At 32.1% G+C, this 20788-nt stretch overlaps 1 protein-coding gene across 1 annotated transcript in view; it reads right to left on the bottom strand.

Annotated features, from left to right (window-relative positions):
• LOC147070830 (uncharacterized) overlaps positions 1-20788 on the bottom strand; it is a 359669-nt gene that overhangs the window by 173772 nt on the left and 165109 nt on the right. Inside the window, exon 3 of the mRNA XM_085949252.1 lies at positions 7503-7519. Coding sequence (XP_085805378.1) covers positions 7503-7519 — 17 coding nt within the window. The remainder of the gene's footprint in view (positions 1-7502; positions 7520-20788) is intronic.

Genomic DNA, 20788 nt, shown 5'->3' with positions numbered 1-20788 from the left:
GAAAGCAAATAAAAAAACTGTCCGGCGGCGCTCAATATACCTACTTGGCACTGAAATAGTCGACGATCAAAAAGCAAATATTTCTAAATCGTGACAGATTATATTGTAAGTAAAGATGAAAATGACCGATAGATGTCGCACATCCGATAAAATAGAGTCATAAGTCAAACAAACACGATTTTGAGTTAACTATACAGAAATATTCACAAAAAAAATTTTCATCTGCTAAAAAATTGTAATAATTTTATCTTTAATATTAGAACCACTAGATGGAATTGTGACGGTATTACATTGAGATTAATTTGAACGTGTTCATTCTCGAACAGTGTCATTACCATGTTTTTCTTAGCTCGTATTCTTGTTTGTCCGGTGATTGTTTATCCAGTACAAATCTTGAAATCGTTTTTAACTAACTTCCCGACTAGCCAGACATTTAAAACTTTTAAAATATATCAGAACACGATGCCAATGCATTCTTTTAATACTTTTAGCCATCTTTAAGTAGAATTGAATTCCTTTTCAGTTAATTCTGTTTTGTATGAAAAGTTATTTCGGAAGAAATCCGTAATCCAATCCACTATTATTGGTTGCTAAGGGGGTGGTCCTAGCAACTTAATTATTAATATATACGTGCGTTACTATGGAAATGAAAATGATATTTCAGTATTCTATATTTGTTTGTTTTTTTATAATTGCCTTATTTGTCCTAAATTATTAATACATAGAATTGTCAAGTATATATGATTCATCAGAAAATTTAAAAACGTCCTATATAAAAAGTTCTTTTTATCTTGTAATCATTTTTGACTTTACGACGCGTCGGTGTGTGCACGTATTGTATTTCGTATCTCAAAATTTGAGATACTATATTATTTAATATAGTCGTAAAGTGGAAAGTGACTATATTGTCATAATTCGAATTGAATATTTTTTGTTGAAATATTTCCAAAATTTAAAAAAAAACGTGTCACAACTCAAGTATTTCACGATTTTCTTTCAGTAAAATGAGTTTTTTTTTATAATGTAACCAGTGTTGCCATTTTTTTCTATGTTGATTATAGTACCAAATGGTAAAAATTATAGTATTCCTGAAAAAACTATAGTACAGTTTCGTCTCGAATCATTCAAAATTATAGTATTTTTGGTATATTTACCCAAAATTATAGTATTTTACATTTTTCGCGGATTCAAAATTATAGTATTGTACTATAATTATAGTACGGTTGGCAACACTGAATGTAACATAGATTTTTTTACGACAAATCCAAATATATATATAACATGGGGATTGCTCTAAAGATTAATGCGGGAAACATACAACAACATGATTTTGACCATTTTCAGATTAGTTTTTTGGCTCTACTGAAAAATCTACTTTTTGAGTTATGACTGTATTTTATCGGAGGTGCGATGTACTTAATTAATTTAAACATTTATCGCCAATAAGGCGGCGAGACACTAATCCGCAGTAAGTGCTTGTATCCGGCTAAAGTTTCAAAACTTTTCCGCAGAAATGACAAGATTTTCGGGTACCTACCTAACTAAGATATTACCAGAGAGAGATAGAAAACTTTTTAGTATATATATGAAAAGTTGGCATTGGGGCTCTAGTATTATACTTGGAAACATTTGAGTGATAAGTCTAGTGAATATATTCTACACTTCACGGTAATGTTGACAGTTTAATTTTGTTTCACTTCGAAAAAATGTTTTAAGGGCTCACATGCCATGTGAGGAAGAAGGTAGGGCAGGGTTGTAAAACCTTTTTACGCACGCATGCCAAAAATTCCCAAATATTATTTTTCGACTGTCTGATGTGCCGGGAACGGTTTTTAAGAATTCTGTTAAAGAAGTTTTAAAATTACAATTGATCTCTTGAGATTCTATCTTTCAATGTGTCTCTACTCGAAGGCGTATCTTTTTTGTTTACAAAATTTTCAAGGAGATCGTGTTCATACGTTCACCCATATTTGTTTGTTTCTTATTTGGTACAGCCATTTTTGTGGGCAGAAATGAAATTATACGTTACTGTATCACTTAGTTTGGTTTTTAAGCACTAATTGACACCAGAATTTCTCCAATAAGATGAGGAATTCTCTCATTAAAGTAGTCTCAAACATTATAAATCGATTAAAACTAGAGGTTCACGGCTCGGTTTTCCCCGCCGCCTGATCAGGTCATTACGATAATATTATGTGTGACGCATAAAACCTACGGACCAACATGTGTAATTATATTTACATTTAAACGAAATGCTTATTCTTGAAGAGTATTTTCCCGCTATTTTGTATACAATGCAATCTGTCATTTATGCATGAATTTCGTAGTTTCCGTTTACGCATGTATTGGTAAAAATAATGTTATAAACCGATGAAGATACGCACGGCTATGTCGTCATTGTGTTTTAATATTATATAATAAGTACATATTATATTTATTTGTAATTTTTTTTGTAAATAAAATATTTTTTCAAATAATATAATAAAATAAAAATAAAATATTCGTGTGTCATGCAAAATCATCTCGCTTGCCACCAGTGGCACGCCTGTCAAAAGTTTGCCATCACTGATGTAGGGTATATGTCGCCACTTAGTCTGAACAATCTGTAAATTTTGTGGTAAATACGTAGGTATACTATATTATAATATGCTATTATAATGTCCTATTTTTTCTCATCATAGAAATCATCATTTCATGATCTTAATAATATATAATAATGCCAATGATAGTATTATTATAAACGTAATTTTAAATATTTTATGAGTTTTCCATTACTTCTTGTGTGTACACGCACTGGCGGGTTAAGAGACTTGAAGACTCGAAGAATTGACTGATTTTTAGCCCCCATAATAAAAATAAAATAAGAACCATAAATTTCATCTAGGTACCAACATACATAGTAAAAATAGCAATATAATTATGTTTTCCCTATCCGATTATTATTGACGATGACAGTGACGACACACAATGATTTTGCTATTATTATTAACTTAGAATAATAATATACAGTTCCCTGGAAATTGCTATATCTCGTAGTCAACCATGCTCATATTTTTATGAATCAGCCCGATAATGATTCTGGCCTCTTTAATATTCTGGAGTAGATTTTCCCAAATGATGACAGTTTTGGGAAGTGTAAGCTGTTGATAGAGTTAGTTACATTGAGTCATTTACATATTCGCATTTATAATGATATTGAATAATTTGCTCGGTTACAGGTTTTAGATGGAGTGTGCAGTTAATTATATTCTTTCGTTTATATGTTTAATTTTATTTATGGCTGGAATTAAATGTTTTGCTGCTCATTTAGTCATAAACCAAAACTGCCGTCAAAAGCTTGGTTTTTGGTGACATTTCTATCTTATTAATCTGGTCTATGATTGTGTATTATGAATATTTGGCGCGCGTGACGTCATATGCCAGAAGCCTGCGCAGTATCTTAAAATGATTACTTGTTTTATAAATATTTCCTAACGATATTACACCCCAAGGGCAGATAAGAAAGCATTTAATTTCTGAGAAATTTGCGACCCTTTCTATTACAGAGAATTTGTTTTGTACGAAATACAGTTAGTAAAAGTTATTAAGCCTGCGGTACAGGAGGCTTTGATGTTATAGTTCTGCGAACGATATTTTAAGGCAAAGATGTCCAAGATGTTTTGAATCTAAGGACTTCCTTGGTTATCTTACAAAATCTTTGGATGGGTCCTTCTTATCTATTCGAAGAAACTTAACGATTGTCTTGTCATCGATACGGTTTGCGTAGGAATCAAAGTTGTAAACTAGGTACGTATACTCAATCCTATTTACGGTGTCAGCTGGAATATACATAATTTTCCGCGTTGGCATTAATTTCTTTAGAGCAACAATAGAATTTATAAGAGTTTTGGGATCGATTTATAGGTTACCAGTGAAACACGTCGTGTAGATACTACTTGATATCTTTTGTATTTGGGTTGATTATATTATAATAATATATTAAGTTATCATCATGAATACGTGTATTAATTAAAGCGCTAAGTACAAAAAAAATAAAAACTGACATTTTAATAGAAAAATGTTCTACATACCAACGCCAATAACTTCAACTATAGTCTTAAGTGCCTCAAGCAAGTCAAAAAAATACAGCAAAATAATTAAACCTGTCGACGTTGTAAGTCCGTTGGCGTGTTTTATTTATAATGGTGTATGTAGAACTGCAGTGGTCAACGGCATTCAATATAAAATAGCTGACGATGGTGTGTTGACACTTGCGAGTTCTTAATACCTAAAATTATAGAAGCTGCCATGATTGCTTCACACTGTAAAACTACATTTTTCAAAAGGTCTGCTTCATGAAATTTTACTGCAATGACTCGGTATTTTGTAACTACAGGCAATACTACTTTTTGGTACTTAGAGCCTTATTTATTATATACACGTATTCAATTATGAGTTACAACGCCGGACAAATTTTTATGATTTGTAAGTGGGCGTGTTGACGGTGCTGAGGCCCGCCGTATACTCACTCAGCCGGTGACGCCACATAGTAATACGTTTTATAAATTTACAACATCGGTAGTACTATGTTAATCAATTAATTAACGGGTTTTATGTATACTAGCAAATATTACCAGGTGGCAGTACCACCTGCGAACTTTGATGATATTACGTGAAATGTTGTTAGTTTGGTCTCTCCATGAAAAATAACAGCAGTACTGTATTACATATTTTTTTGAATCAATCATCGGGTATTCAGTAGAAATAATGTAGGTCGATAAGCGATAAGTCCACATTTGGTCAAAATCGAGAAAAAAATACGCACGTATTCTTTGTATAATTTTACACAATATTATTGATCTATAAATTCCAAAACGCGATAAAACTCTACGAAAAAAAATATTTTAAGTCACGATTTATTACAGAAAGCGCTAAGTCCGTGTTTCATATTATTTGAAGCATGGTTGATTTCGCGCGTGTTTAAGTCAACCAATAAGGGAACGTTAAATATTGGAAATGGCGTCTCGCATGCTGTAGCATCTGGTAAAATCATGACAGTGCCACGGAAATATGTGCCTTATGCCAAATAAATTAAAAAGTGAGGTACAAGTAGTGCTACGTCCAAATTTATTTTGCCTGTATTTATTACATTTAAGAGTTTATCGGCTGAAACAAACTGCCATTTGGTTCTAATTTTGACATAGAATACAACGAAAAAAAAAATCTCACGTTAAAACAAATAATTGAAGCTTGAAACATAAAAAACGTTTTTTCCCGCAAATGTTGAATTGTGGACATATCGCTTTTTGTAATTAGACACCTCAAATATCCGGATTGATTAAAATGTTGCATTTCAAAATACTTACAAAATGATTTAAATATTATATATTATTACTTTATATTATTTTGTATTCCTAAATGATATTATTACTATGGATAACACCACACGATACAAGTCAGTTTACACTGTTTACAGGAAGCCAAGCGGAAAGCGCGCAAATTTTCATGACCGATTTTGGCAAAATTCAATAATTCAAGAATGAAAACCTAACCTTCCCTAACTAACCTTATCTAACCTAACAAAATAATAATCCAGTATATCTGCTATTTTGAAAAATTGTTTGCCGCTGGTTTCCTGTAAACTGACAAGATACCAATATACTAGTCAAAATGATGCAAAAGAAGGCAACAATAAAATTTAATTGCAAAATTTTACATTTCATACGAAAAACATCAGATGTAATGATTCTTTGTAATATTGGTTTTCGTATTTGCAAATACAGGCGGCCCTCGACTTTGTAATTGGTTTCTCAAAATGTGTACGAATGTTTTATATATTACGAAAGTAAAGCTATGTAAAAAAAACATCAAAAATTATACTTTAAAATATATATTTATTAATGGGTAGGTATAATAAAGTTGACTAGGCGTAGGTATTAGCAATCAGATATTTTCTTAAAAATCTAAATTTTATAATAAATAATAAATGTACATAATAAATGTACGAAATTGCGAATTCTACGAAAGTAGAACGTACGAAAGTCGAGGGCCGCCTGTATAATATATTGGACATAATTTGAAACATCTCATAAATACACATACATATTATTATAATGTGATAAAAGCTAAAAAAATATTTCAGGTGATTATATGAGGCGTCTAATTACAAAAAGCGACAAGTCGACGATACAATATTTTCGGGAAATAACGTTTTCATTTTTCAAGCTTCAATTATTTGTTTTAACGTGAGATTATTTTTTCCGTTGTATTATATATCGAAATTAGAACCAAATGGCAATTTGTTTTAGCTGATAAACTCTTAAATGTAATAAATATAGGCAAAATAAAATTGGACGTAGCGCTACTTGCACCTCACTTTTTAATTTATTCCGCATTAGGCACATATTTCCGTGGCACTGTCATGAGTTTACCAGATGCTACAGCATGGGAGACGCCCTTTTCAATATTAAACGTTCCCTTATTGGTTGACTTAAATACGCGCGAAATCAACCAAGCTTTAAATAATATGAAACACGGACTTGGAGCTTTTTGTAATAAATCGAGACTTCAAATATTTTTTTTCTTAAGGTTATCTCGCGTTTTGGAATTTATAGATCAATTCATATTGTGTAAAATTATGCAAAAATACGTGCGTATTTTTTTCTTGATTTTGACCAAATGTGGACTTATCGATTTTCGTAATTAGACGCCTCATATTTGAGTTAGCTTAGTAATGAATTTTTACACGGAATCAAATCGGACAAATATAGTGATTAGTCCCAAAAAGAGTTAAGTAGGTATTGGGTTTTTTAAATATATTTAATTAACGTCATTCTTTAGTGAATTTGAAAAAAAATATACCTATTCACCTCTTTTTTATTGAGTCCCCTCTTTGAATATTCATAATATATGAATCAATGCATCATTTGGAGCCTGCCTTATTTTCTTTTTGTATTGATGGGACATTTATTTTATCACAAATCTAATAACTACAGTAAGATATTGATGGAGATGTTTTGGGAATTATTTACAGTATTTTTAAATGCAAATTGTCTTAAGTTCCTAAGTTTTTAAAGTACAGTAAATGTATGAACATAGACGTAATATTATACAATTATATATTATTACTTATCTAAAATTGTCGTTGGTCCGACTATGGGTAAGGTAACAAACTTAATCATCGCAGGAATCCTTTAAATGACTTTTAGCTTTTGGCAAGCTACTTTGTGTAACTTACTTTTGGACTTTTCTTACTTTTACCCCGCAACCCGTTATCGTCGAATGTAATATTTTGCGTTATCAAGTATTGTTACTGAATTGTTTGCAAATATATAGGTAACAAGTTTTAATATAACTGTATAATATTATACTGTTAAATGTTTTATATTGTTTTATATTTAATGTTTAATGTTTCTTGTTATAATATGTTTTACGTATAATATTTGATGTTTAATGTTTGGTGTTTGATGTTTCATGTTTGATGTTTATTGTTTAATATTTAATATTTTATGTTTTATGTTTACTGTAAGTAAATAAATGCCTTTGGTTAAATAAAAATAGTGTGATCGCGTAGGAACTTCTGTTTTTAAATGCATATAACCTAATCCAGAAATATCGTTTGATCCTCTATTATCTGTTAAAAAATAACCTAAAGCCTAAGGGTTACAGTTGCAACATCTACTAATTTGAACCCCATTTGGAGATTAGGCTGAAATCGGCTTATGATTGTACACACGACAAAGAGTGGCTGCAACGAAGACAATTAATGTTATTATCATGTTTGATTTAAGTAGTATTATAAATGTCAAAAACTAGGCATACGGTATGTAACAAACATTTCACCTGGTCCCATAATTCCAAGAAGGTGGGCCCCAGATATGAATCGTGCCGCGTCTGGAATAGCAAATAAGGGCAGTCAGACCCCGTTCCTTATTTTAATTTCCATAATTAACATTGATAGTTTAGATTTAAAATTAAAAAAAATTACACGCCGCCTGTCTTCATCGTCCTCCCAGCCAGCCTTAGCAGTACATATATACCGACAGTATTAATCCTTAATTGCATGGTGTTGCCTTTCAGCAACAAATTGCATTATTCTTTGTATTTTTTGTGTGAATAAAATTTTATTTAAAAACTTGCAGTTTTTGACCAAATGTACTGACAAAATAGTTATAGTTCTTATTAACAGTTGCCACTGTTAATTAATGATAATATTACACATTAAATGTGATCGATTAGAAAAGTAATATATAAATTAAAGGGTTGCCATCATGCATTTAAGGGTTAAAAAAAAATATATATATAAGTAAATCATTTTATATATTAAGTTAATACTATTTATGTGAAGCTTAGAATACACATTTAAACAGGGAACTCAGAAATAATTTAAAGAACAGCTTTCATGTAAATATTGAATTTCCTAGAATTAATACCGTTGGCGTTGGAAGCACTTTATGGATACAGTCGCATTTACGAAATAAATAAATAATATTCCTAACTTCGACTGAAGACACTCTTGACCTAGTTGTATGACCTATTAAGCATAAAATATGTAGATACGCCATGTGTCGAGCATACAGACATAAATTTGAGACATGGTTATGATCGTTCTTTGGTCATTATTTATAAAGATAGCGATCATAATCCTTCGATACCATTTCCAGAATTTCCATGTCAGTCACGATTTTACCAAATATATAGTTAAGACGATACACGCGCGACAAAATGTTGGACTCGCTGGCGTTCGGAGAGCGAACGTCGAGGTGTGAATACGTAAATTTGTTTTGTGATGGCGATGGGGGTATTAATTCTTAAATCGTGTAAAGATGACTAAAAACGTTACCCATTTACTTGAAAAAGAAAACATGTCAATGAATATAATATTATTATTGTTACTAATAGAACATACGTTAAAGTGCCCACCACCACCCGTCATATATGCACAGCCGTGAATATGCACGGCTCTTTTTAGACCATGCCTCAACTGAGGTATAGCCTATTAGGCTCACTGCACACAGACTAGATCGACTAGATATTAAAATATCTAGCTTACGAGTATTCTGTCTTTTTTGATTGTAGATAATTCGAGAATTCAAGAATGGTTGATTGGTTTCTGGAGATTCTCGAGAATTTATTTTAAAAGTTTTACGGGAGAACCATTTTTGTTTTAGAATTGTTGCGAGTTGGTTACCTGTATTATGTAAAAAATGTTACTGTCAGAGTTAAAAAAAAGTGAGTGGTAACGTGTGTATTTTCAATGTTATAATTTGAATAATGTGCCAAGACGCGAAAGGGGTTGGGAAGCCATGGTATAATATGAATTTAATAGAATTTTGTAAAACAAACCCAACTTATTTATAATTTAGGAGAAAATGAGCTTAGCAGTTCTCACGTGTTTTCAACACGGTTATGTAAGATTACGAATGAAAACAAAAAGAAAATGCGAGCTTGCTAAAGTGTAAATAATAATGGAATTATGTGAAAATGAAAATGAATTTACGTAGGTAACGTATCCATTTTAGGGTTGAACAGTCGTTAGACGTAAAAATGGGTCAGTAGTAACTTCAGTGTTACAATGGCGATTTAAGTATATCGAAAACAAAAGAAACAATATAATATCAAAGGTTTGATGGGCATTAGCCATAGAGCAAGGGTGGCGAAACTATGGCAGGCGTGCCACCTGAGGTACTCGAGAAAATTACGCTGACACGCGAAAAAATGTTTATTATAAAATATATTTTTTTAGAAATACAATCTTTTTGAACCTTCACCACACTTCCAAGACTGGGTTTCATGAGAAAGCAGGCAAGACGGTCGTCATTATAGAATTATGATCGAAGTCTTGTTTACCAGTAAATATTTTTGGGTAGTCATATATTATCTTCTATTCATGTATGTACTGATGTCAATTAACGTTATAAATGCCATAAATCACACATGAAATTCCTGGAACCAACGAAATTAATAATAGTGATAATATTGACGAGAAAAAAAGAGACGATCGCAGGTAGGTATATCTCTTCCCGACAAAAAATAAATAAATAATTTTAAAAGTACAGTTATTTTCACTACCGCGTAGCTTCAATCAGTCGTCACCGAGCCCCAATTCGTTCATAAACCTACGATAGATACCTTTCGTGCCAGGGTGCACCTGCCAATATTTTAAAATGAATTTTTAACCCAGATTATAGTCATTAAAATCCCTGCATAATTTAAATAAATAGTTTTTCACCCCCATCAACAAATTACCCTTGACATCTTGACAATTAATAGACAAACTGTTATTTATATTTTTATGCTCTATAAATATCTAGATTCTAGGTATATCCTATATCTCGTGTGGAAAGGAAAATCCACCTAATATTGAATTGCCATGAATTCATAGTAGAAGTAGGCGTTTCCACGTTTCCACGTTCAAGTCTAGTTGGATCGAATACAGAGTGGTATTTAGAGTTGGGTTTCGGGAATTTCCCGACGGGAATTCTCGAAGAAATTTTCGAGATTTTCCATCCCGAATCTCGAGAATTGGAATTTTTAACATTTCAGAAAATCCCTGATCTCGAGAATCTTTTTTCGGGATTCAGGATTTCTTTATTATCAAATATTAATTGAAAGAACGATTTTCTATATGAAAAAAGTGGACGGACAGAAAACACAAAACGTTCAAGGACTGATCGGGGCATTTAACACAATTAGGCCAACGTCGACTCAAAACGAGCTCAATTTTGTAACATCAAAATTTTGTGTCTCAAAAGCGTACGCGATTGTGAGACGCAGCGATTGACAGTCTGTGTTTTTTGAAATTCTATTTTAATAAGACGTAATGTTTTGAATTATTTTTGTTTTCCTACTTCTACTTTGTTTGTCTTCTAACATAAAAAAAAACATTTTTTTTTGAGTTTGTCTGTTTTTACACTGATTTTAGGATTTTTACAGGTTGTTTTTTTAAATTTCCCAATTTCTCGAGAATTCTTTTATGGAAATCCCGAATTTCGAGATTGAGATTTTCTTGGGAAATACCCAACTCTAGTGGTATTGCAAACAAGCTATGAAGCATCCGTGGTCATTCTAAGAGATGTATTTTGTAAAGTTGGAAGCGTTCCGCGGAAGCCTGGTTGAAAATCACTGCTTTTACCATAAATACCAGAAAAGACACCCATATAGCATAAGAGAAAACATACATAAATTTTGTTTAAGAGTTAAACTATAATTCAAATAAAGTTATTTATATAAATAAAATTATTAATATAAATAAACGTAATATTAGATATCAGTTAATTTTTCGTAAGCAATAAATATAACACACTACATCGATTCGACATTAAATTAAACAGACAGATAGATTAGAAAATTTGAATATTTGTTCAAATGAAAATAATAAGCAGTGGTGTAGAGATTATAATGAATCCTCCAATCCAATTTCTTTGTGAAAAATAGGTTACATGATTTACGATAAACACCTGTTGTTTTCATATTATGCTTTTATGATGTATTGTATAACTTAATACCAATTTATTCGTGCGTTGGGGTTGTTTTACGTGACAAAAACTAATTATAAAGCAAGGGTGGGTGCGCTAGGGCTGCCAAATAGTGTTGACTTAAAATAATTAATGATTAAATAATGAACTCTTAACTAGTATTTGATTATAAGGACAAACAAATATACCCTGTTAATTTTATTTAATTTCCAAATTACATTGAGTACCTGTTCAGTCGAAAGTAGGATTATTTTTTTTGACATTTTAATATAAAGGTTTATTTAATATGTTAATAGTAAGTACATACAATATTTCTTTGTATTAATTTTATATATAAATGGTAAATAACTATACTCTGTGGCAGTCGTACTCTTCCCTTTGGTGAGTGTGCATTGTAGGTACATACGATAAAAAAGATTCCAATAAAAAAATACTTTAATCATTTAAAAATTAAAAGAAATCTTTGTACGATATTGTATTCAGTATTATAATTAAAATTCAATTCAATTATTAGGCAACTTGTTGCCAGTGTGGACACGGCATTAAATGCATGATGGCAACTATTTAATGTATCTATTACTTTCCTAATCGATCACATCACATTAATTAATCTCTAATATTATTATAATTTAACAGTGGCACCTGTAAATAATAACTATAAGTATTTTGTCAGCACATTTTGTCCATTACAGAGAACTGCAAGTTTTAAAATACGATTTAATTCTCACAAAAAATATGAAGAATACTATAGTTTGTTGCTGAAAGGCAGTGTCATAAAAATGTCAGTGGTATGACGCATGCGCAAGAGGTGTTAACTTGCAATTTAGATAACCTTTTTGTTTACATAATTTATTCCAGACTTATCTGTGTTATTTCGGATCAAGAAAAATAACTGATTCAAGGTGTTATCACGTTAACTAGTTAGAATAGCCCTACTATCGAGTTATCTACATTATTTTTTTAACTAAGTGCTCGTATACAAATGTATAACGTACTCTAAAACTCAAGTTTCGGTACAGGGCCGCACCAAACGCGGTTGCCGCCCGTATGCCAATCCAAAATTGACGTCCCCCAAATATATTTATAGTTTTAAATGGAAATTTACAAGAAATTAAAATAGATTTAAAATCATTATTTTATTATCAAAAAATATTAGGACAAATCATTTTTCATTACGATGTTTAACAATATAAACGAAAATATTATTACGACGCATGAATTTTTTTTTTGCTATCTATAAAACCAATTCATTTTAATAATACCCATCAAAAATTATAGCTAAATGACTAATAATTAATTATATTTTGCCCAAATATTTTATGCTCGTTATGATAGGACATTGGACCATTCTATGAAGACTTCGAGAGAATGCTTTTTATTATATTTTTGTAGATGTATCTTGTCTGTCATTTTTCATAGATTGGAGGTCTTAAACTTATAAATAGGATTATTATTATGTGTTTATGTTTCATTAAATATACCATGCGTTAATTATTTGATCACCCCCTTTGATGAGTGTCACCCTTCGGTTGGTCTTCGAATATGTACAACACAATATGTAGACATTTCACATATTTTAACATTATATTTAGTTACCCACCAATTGAATTGAATATATTACATTTTTAATAATTCATAATATTAAATAATATACAATATATTTATAGTACACCCCCATCACGCTTAATACGCCCCTAACTCGGTACAAAAAAAGAGTGTTTAGACTTTTATAATTGGTATATTTTTGAAACTGGTCCAAGTTATGTATATTCGAATATAGTCAGCTTCATTGTGACCAGATTCAATGAAATTGAACGTAAGTGAACAATTGGTAGACTTTCAGCCAGAAAATAATTGGCACTCAAGATTTATCAGATACAAAATTGAGATAACCCTACTTGCCCGTCTATGTATGGATAGGTGTCATGGAAAGGCAAAGGGAAAACTGCCCTGCGATAAAAACTACCCCTGTCAAAATGTTATCGTTACCTACGCGTCTCGTATGGCGACAGAAAGTGTGTAGTATTTGAGCACAAGTAGCAAACATTACGTCAAACAAAATGAAAAGTTAGGTATCTGGTTTTGGTAGATTAGTTATGTCGACTTATCTCATTGTCGTATTTAAATTGTGGTACGTTAAGTATTTCATTGTACAAAGTGTGGAGATAAGATTTTAATGTTACCATTGTCTTTGAGCCAGTAGGTACTTATTATTACAGACATTTCAAAAACCAACTCGGAAAATTTTATTACAATACAGTATGCCCTATCTACATTAATTTATAATTATAGCATTTTAACGAACTTCTACTTTTCAAGAGATTCAGCGCTTATTAATTGAACTGGCATTTACGTGGTAGAACTCCATTATAATGGTTTTGTAACAGAGTAGTTAACAAAAGTAACTTTGTTTCATAGCCATTATTCAGCGTTTACTTAGCGGTAATTCATGATAATTTTTATAAACTTGGTTTATCACTTGCTATTCACCACGTTTTATAAGCATTGCGTTAGAACTTACTAGTTTAAATTAACGCAATTAGGTAGGAGGCTCGTAGCTTAATTGGTTAAATCATATTGTTGCGATACCAGAGGATATACGGGTTCAAACCCATCGAATATCATATTTTTTTCAAATGTGATTTTTTCTAGTGGGTATATTTCTGGTGTTTTCGAGTTCAATATATGGAATGTTACATTCTCAAATCTTTTGAAGTATTCCTTGAATAAAAGAAATGGTTTATTAAAAATAGATAGCAAGTTCAAGTAGACGTTATAACTAAATATCCGGCGAGAGCCGGACGTCAGTTAGTAATTAAGGTAGGTAATTGATATTCCTTGATTTAAAATACAAAAACCGAATTTCGAATTTTTTCGATTGTGATTTTTTCTATTGGGTATAGAAGTGTTTTCAAGTTATGTATGTTTATTGCTTTATAGATTGGTCACCAGAGGGAGGGCGGGGGACAAAGGTTTTTTGACTGAATATGATTACACCCACTACCACTTTTGAATCCTAGGGAAAATGCCACCATCTTGGAAAAATGGAGGCCAAAAACAGTTTTATTAGTTATATTCTTCTACCAGGGATATTTTACCAGATATCATCATTTCATGAATAATAAGACACCGAAGTTCATATCTCTCGAGATGCCGCATGACGTTCGTAGCTTTGTCTTTCGCGTTCATATGAAGCATTCGTCTATTCACCCATATTTAGAATGGTTTGAGTTTTCTAAACATAGTTCTGTGAGTGTCCATGTCCTAAAGAAATAGCATTTAACCATTCTCATTCAGAATCCCAGGTTGGGTCGTAACTGGGTAGTGTTTTCCCCAATTAATTATTTGGTAAGTATCTGAATGACTATTATATTTATAATTTTACATTAAGAGCATACTTCAGTGAAACGGCAAATAATTTGCAACTATAGGTGCGAAGAAATTTTGGACTCGCTGGCAATCGGAGAGCGAAAGTCGAGCTATGAACACGCCAATTAGTTTCGTGATGGCGACGGGAGTATTACTTCTTAAATCATATAAAGATGACTAAAAAACGTTACCCATTTACTTGAAAAAGAAAACATGTCGATGAATATATTATTATTGTTACTAATAGAACTATAAACAGAACATTAAAACTCATTCGCTGCTGACTAGATAATGATTTTTTAATTACCACCTTTAAAATGCATGTTAATTACATCGATCGGCCGCCCGGCCATTACGCGCCAGGTGCGTCTTCAGCGTCCAACGTATTAAATGGACGCATGTTGGATTTATATGACAAATTATATTTCGTTCGGAACGCGTCATTTACACAATCCGCGCATCGTCTAGCCACCATCTTTTTAGACCATGCCTCAACTGAGGTATAGCCTTAGAGCGCGATGCTCAATCGTCTGTCATAACTACAATTTCCATAGTCGAAAACACTATACAGAAAGCCTTTCATAGTTATGATCGAGTAGCCTACGGTCCACCAGATCTGAAATAGCTTCGTTCTGTTTTTCTATTGAAAATTATACCATGTATAAAAATTCTCATTTTCATAATTTAGGTAAATTATTTTGTATTTGTTAAACGATGACAAAAATATGAAAACTATACAAAATAAAATCAATAACTATAAATACACAATTAATATTTAATTAAAATGATTTAATGTCTCCGCAATTAGTGAATAATATATGTTATTTTTTGAGCCGTGTTTTTCTCGATACGATAACACTTGCCGTATAAATGTCATATGATGTCGTTTACAATTTATTATTACAATTAATATGCCATGATGAGAATGATTAAAACTAATACTACCCTAGATTATAGAAAATGTTGGTGTGTTGGTAACTACTTATGTACTTATATATTTCAACTACCTATATATTGGATTAATATTACATAAGTAAGTATCTAACTCTGAATAAGAAAAGTTAATTCATAATTTATTGACACTGACGTTTCAATTCGATAATAGGTTTTACCAAATAAGACATGTACAAAATCAACGAAAATAAAGGAAAGTACCTATGACGTATTAAATTTCATGGATATTTAAAAGTTGTTCAACAGTTTTAATTTGTAATATGCAATTAAATATCGTATGCCTACCAACGTATAACCAAGGCACATAATCTTTTTCAATGGCTTTTTTGTCGACATGTTATGAAATTGTACCTACTCATAACATTATAATAATAATATATACTACCTACCTCCCTAATGAGTAATGAATGAGTTAAGGACTGTTGACAATAATTATTCACAATATAATATTATCGTAAGTATTGTGTTTCTATCGAAAACAAAAGGTCTCTGTTCTCTATTTTCGAGATTGTCCATTATCGGCATTTTGCGCGAATTCTACCATGCGTACATCATTGTTCGCAATAACTGCAAACTGTGTACATGCATATTCTGATTGTAGGTACATGCCAAATGAATTGACACTATCAATATCCATATTGAGATCAATTTATTGTTAAACGAACTTGAGTGTATGGACTGTTTTATAGACACGCGAATTTATTTTGACAGCAGCTGTCAGTGGTAAATGGTAATACAGAAGAAGGCGTGTTCTTAACAAAAGTAGTCTATGGTTAAGGATTTCCTTAGCTCTAGAGCGGCATGCAGAATCTAAGATTTCGATCTTAAGGATAAGTTGCCGAAAAGCATGACTTAACTATAGACTATACTGAGTATAGAGTTAAGGAATCCTTAACCATAGACTACTTTTGTTATGAACACGCCCCCTTCTGTATTACGCATGAGTGTAGGACCGTAACAAAAAATATCGATATTTTGAAGTATCAATATTTTATGAAAGATATATCGATATTTTTCTATTGATAATTTCTTTCGATAACGATGGATATTATATAATAAAATTAAAATAATCCTTCGCAAACAACCATAATTTGACAACGATATTTACAAACATGGCCCCCACAAGGCAGGGGGGCTAACAGAGTGAGATAAACACACATCACAAATTTGATCTAATACTAAAAAAATCGCCTGCGCACTATTTTATTTCAACGATTTTAACATTTTAACAATAGTAGTACGATGCATTTTATTATTATCGTATGTCGATACTTATTCAAATAGATATAAATTCTAATGGTTTTAAGTTTTGTACTATTCCATTTGAATCGTTTTTTGCGACACGGGAATCGCCTTTCGGCATCTTCGGGCACTATGCACACTCACCAATGGTAAATACAATTGACACACCGACCCGCGTCGTATAAAAATGACCCATTCATTGCGTCCAACGCAACTGGTGCGTTGCCCATCAGGTGGCCATTAGATATAATTAGCATGTTATTTATATGTGGTAAATAAATATTAATTAAATGGTCCGTAGTGAATGGGGACTGAGGACCTTTTAATATAGTATATTTTTATAGTATATTTTAATATAGTATCTTTTAATATTTTAATATATTAAAAAATACACAAAATCACTAAAAATACATTGAATATCCTTAATTTTACCTCGAACACCATTTGAATGCTGTATTTCGAAAACGTTGCTAGACACATTTTAAAAAACAGTGACATAAGTTGCAAAAATCTTCATAATACCTAAATACACAAATGTTAGTAGTTTTTTTTAAAGACAACGGTTAACATTCGCTATAAAATAATATATTTTACATCTACCTACCTATTTATTTTTATGCCTATAGGATTGTTTTCACTATTTTGACTAAAACACAATAGTGACTTGTAATGTTTTCAAATTCATTTTGAAAACGTTAATGTTGAGCGTCACATTGCTTTTAACCCTAAGTACACTTAAAAATCCTGGCCTGGGGAGTGGGGGCCCGGTTCAGGTTGTGTGGGCTAACCTTTCCTTAACGCTTTCGCTGCTGAAGAGATAATGAGATTTTAATTGCACCCTTTAAAATGCATGTTAATTACATCGATCGGCCGCCTGGTCATTACGCGCCGTGTGCGTCTTCCGCGTCCAAAGTATTAAAAGACAATCCTTCGATACTTTCTTTCGATACGATACCCATTCCATGTATCGATACTTTTTCAATGGATAGACAGGTCTATTCACTGTTACTTCGTTTTTGCTCCCCGTTTCAACTTATGCTCGCCTGATACCGCGCAAGAAACAAGAGTGTTACCATGTTAAAAAAATATCTTGCGGTGCCTGTAGAATCACGTATAATGACTTATAACGGAAACATAAGAGTATTATAATTAAATATTAATATATATTTATAGTTATTGCATTTATAAAGTACAGTTTTCATATTTTTGTCATCGTTTAACAATTATAAAATAATTTACCTAAACTATAGGAAAGAGAATTTTTAAATAATATGGTATTATTTTCAATAGAAAAAACGAACGAAGCTTTAAGACGAGGTGAACCATAGACCCATAGCAATAAGGACGATGTTTCTGCATAGTGTTATGTACTGGGGAAATTTTAGTTAAGACAAATGTTTCTGCATTCCGCTCATAGTCTATAGTTACCAGATGGTTTTCGGTTATTTACCAATTTTTCCTTAAGTACAAATTGGGCATCGGACTCTTAATGCAAAGTGAGTGGTAAGAACGCAATATGATTTAATATGTTTTTAGTATATACATTTGTTGGTATGCATTAAAAGCGTCGGAGAAAGATATTTTTTTTCACAGACAAAGAATAAAATTTGATACTTAAAACGTAATTGAAGGTTTACTTATACGAGCGGACTCGCAGATTCAACGACTCGCGCCGATCGTCGTGATGAATCGTCAATTACACGGAACGATTCAGCTACTAACCAACTCGATCGTATCAACGCTTTGTTTGATTGGTTCATAACATAATTACTAAGAATGTTGCTTGTATTACTAATTATTATAAGTTAGACATATCAACCCGTCAATCACGGGATGGATCTTTAAGATTTTTGTCGATTGTACTCGTAACATAGGCTCGGCCCACAGGAACACTAAGTATCCATTATCCTATCGAGTCGACAAAACGATTAAAATTAGCATTGTAGAGAGGTGATGGTCGATGGTAGTTGTTGAATCTGTGAGTCTACACGTGTAATTTAGACTTTAAAAACAAAGTTAAAAATGCAAAGTGAGACGAAAGAGGGAAGCAAGAAACCAAACTGTGACATAATTTTTGCCGCCAAGAATTTAAGAGCGTAAACAAAATAAATTTAAAGTGTACGCTCGTTCGATGCGCATGGCGACATTTTGACAAAAGTTTCTTTCAGAAAAGAGGTGATAAAGTTAATTTAATGCCCACACTGCGTGACAGTATTTACAATTATTATTTTCCTCTGCTTGAAGCGTCGTTTAGGTAGGGTAAAGTCAAAAATAAAAGGAATATCATTTCGAGACTTTGTGATTTCGCAGAACCCTAAGTAAACTTGCTAGCAGTGAATTCCACTGACTCTTTGGGTCATGGGTTAAATTATCGTAGTAGGATTAAAATCACATGTTACAAATAATATTTCATGCATAGAGCCAAAGCATCATTACCAGGAGCGCGACTTTCCACCTCTTCCTGCCCCTAACCACAGATGAATGAAGTGAGAAATCAAGTACAGAAACCACGAAAATTCACAACCATGATGTCTGTTTTTACGGTGTTCTCAACATTTTGGGAGCCTGCTGTCTACCACCCCTGACAATCTTAACTTCACAGACGGAAATATATCAAACTAACGGACAGACAAACATACGTATTTGATATTATTAGTACCTATCTACGTAATATCATCATTTATGGATATACAAACCTATGCCAGTTTTGGCCTCCTTCAACAACTTCCTCCGTCCTGGACTATCCAGCGCCGGCACTACCCAGTTGCTTTAGCCGAGCATTCCTAAATCTTTAATAGCGCAGTCCATTCATCTCAGTTTCAGCGTCCAGGTCTTCTCTCCTCAGGAGCAGCGTACATTATATCTAGCGCAATCTCTGCATTTTCATATTTCACGTAGTCTTTTCACCCCCACCAGTGCTCGAGATTACCGGAACACACCGGAGCATCGTTCCGGTTCATAAAATCCTCAAGATTATCGCATTGTCTCATGGAAATGTTATGTTCACCGCCTGAGCTAGATATGCCATATAATAAAAAATCGAACAAACTTATTATTTAAAAAATACCTACACATACAATTAGATAACTAAGTAAATATTTTCCTAAAATTATCGAGTGCTCCGGTTCGTGAATTTTTTCCATTTCAAATTTGTCAACATTTCTCTCACCCTATTTGGTGAGTTATTATCTATGGATTAATACTGGTTGCGTTGTTTTTCACAAGCCTTCAGAGACCAAAATAGCATATATTGGTGAGGTTAATCTGGTGATTTATTCCATCGCTTCTATTATTTGTATTTGTGACAAGAGACCTGAACAACATCGACGCCAAAAATAAGGCCGCTATTATCATTTAACAATGCATTGTGAATAAGCGGCATGTATTTCGCCTTATTTTCGTTTATTCGGAGTCCTATGTTTACAGTAGCTGTATTTACGGTAATACATACTTTTTTAGGGCTTCTGGTATCCGGGCAATGATATCAATATCATCGGCAATGATTGAATTATTGACATAATATCTATATATAGAATTCTTATTACTTATTCATTAAATTTAACAAAAAAATATTTATAATTACACTACTCAATCATTCGAATTGTAAAGGTATAACCTGCGCTCGAAATGAACAATTTTATACAATTATGAAAAGTAATATACTTACTTAGTTATTTAATTATATGTATATTGTCGTGAGTCCCAGGCTCGTATCCTGGGTCTGAAAAGTACACATATTGTTTTTCAATTTATGTATGAGTCAGAGT

The sequence above is a fragment of the Rhyacophila brunnea genome, unplaced genomic scaffold, assembly GCF_057557595.1.
Source record: "Rhyacophila brunnea isolate RB1 unplaced genomic scaffold, BYU_Rbru_1.0 scaffold_21, whole genome shotgun sequence".
Classification (NCBI taxonomy): domain Eukaryota; kingdom Metazoa; phylum Arthropoda; class Insecta; order Trichoptera; family Rhyacophilidae; genus Rhyacophila; species Rhyacophila brunnea.
The sequence above is the reverse complement of the archived record's forward strand: the minus strand, read 5'-3'. Positions and strand labels throughout refer to the sequence as shown.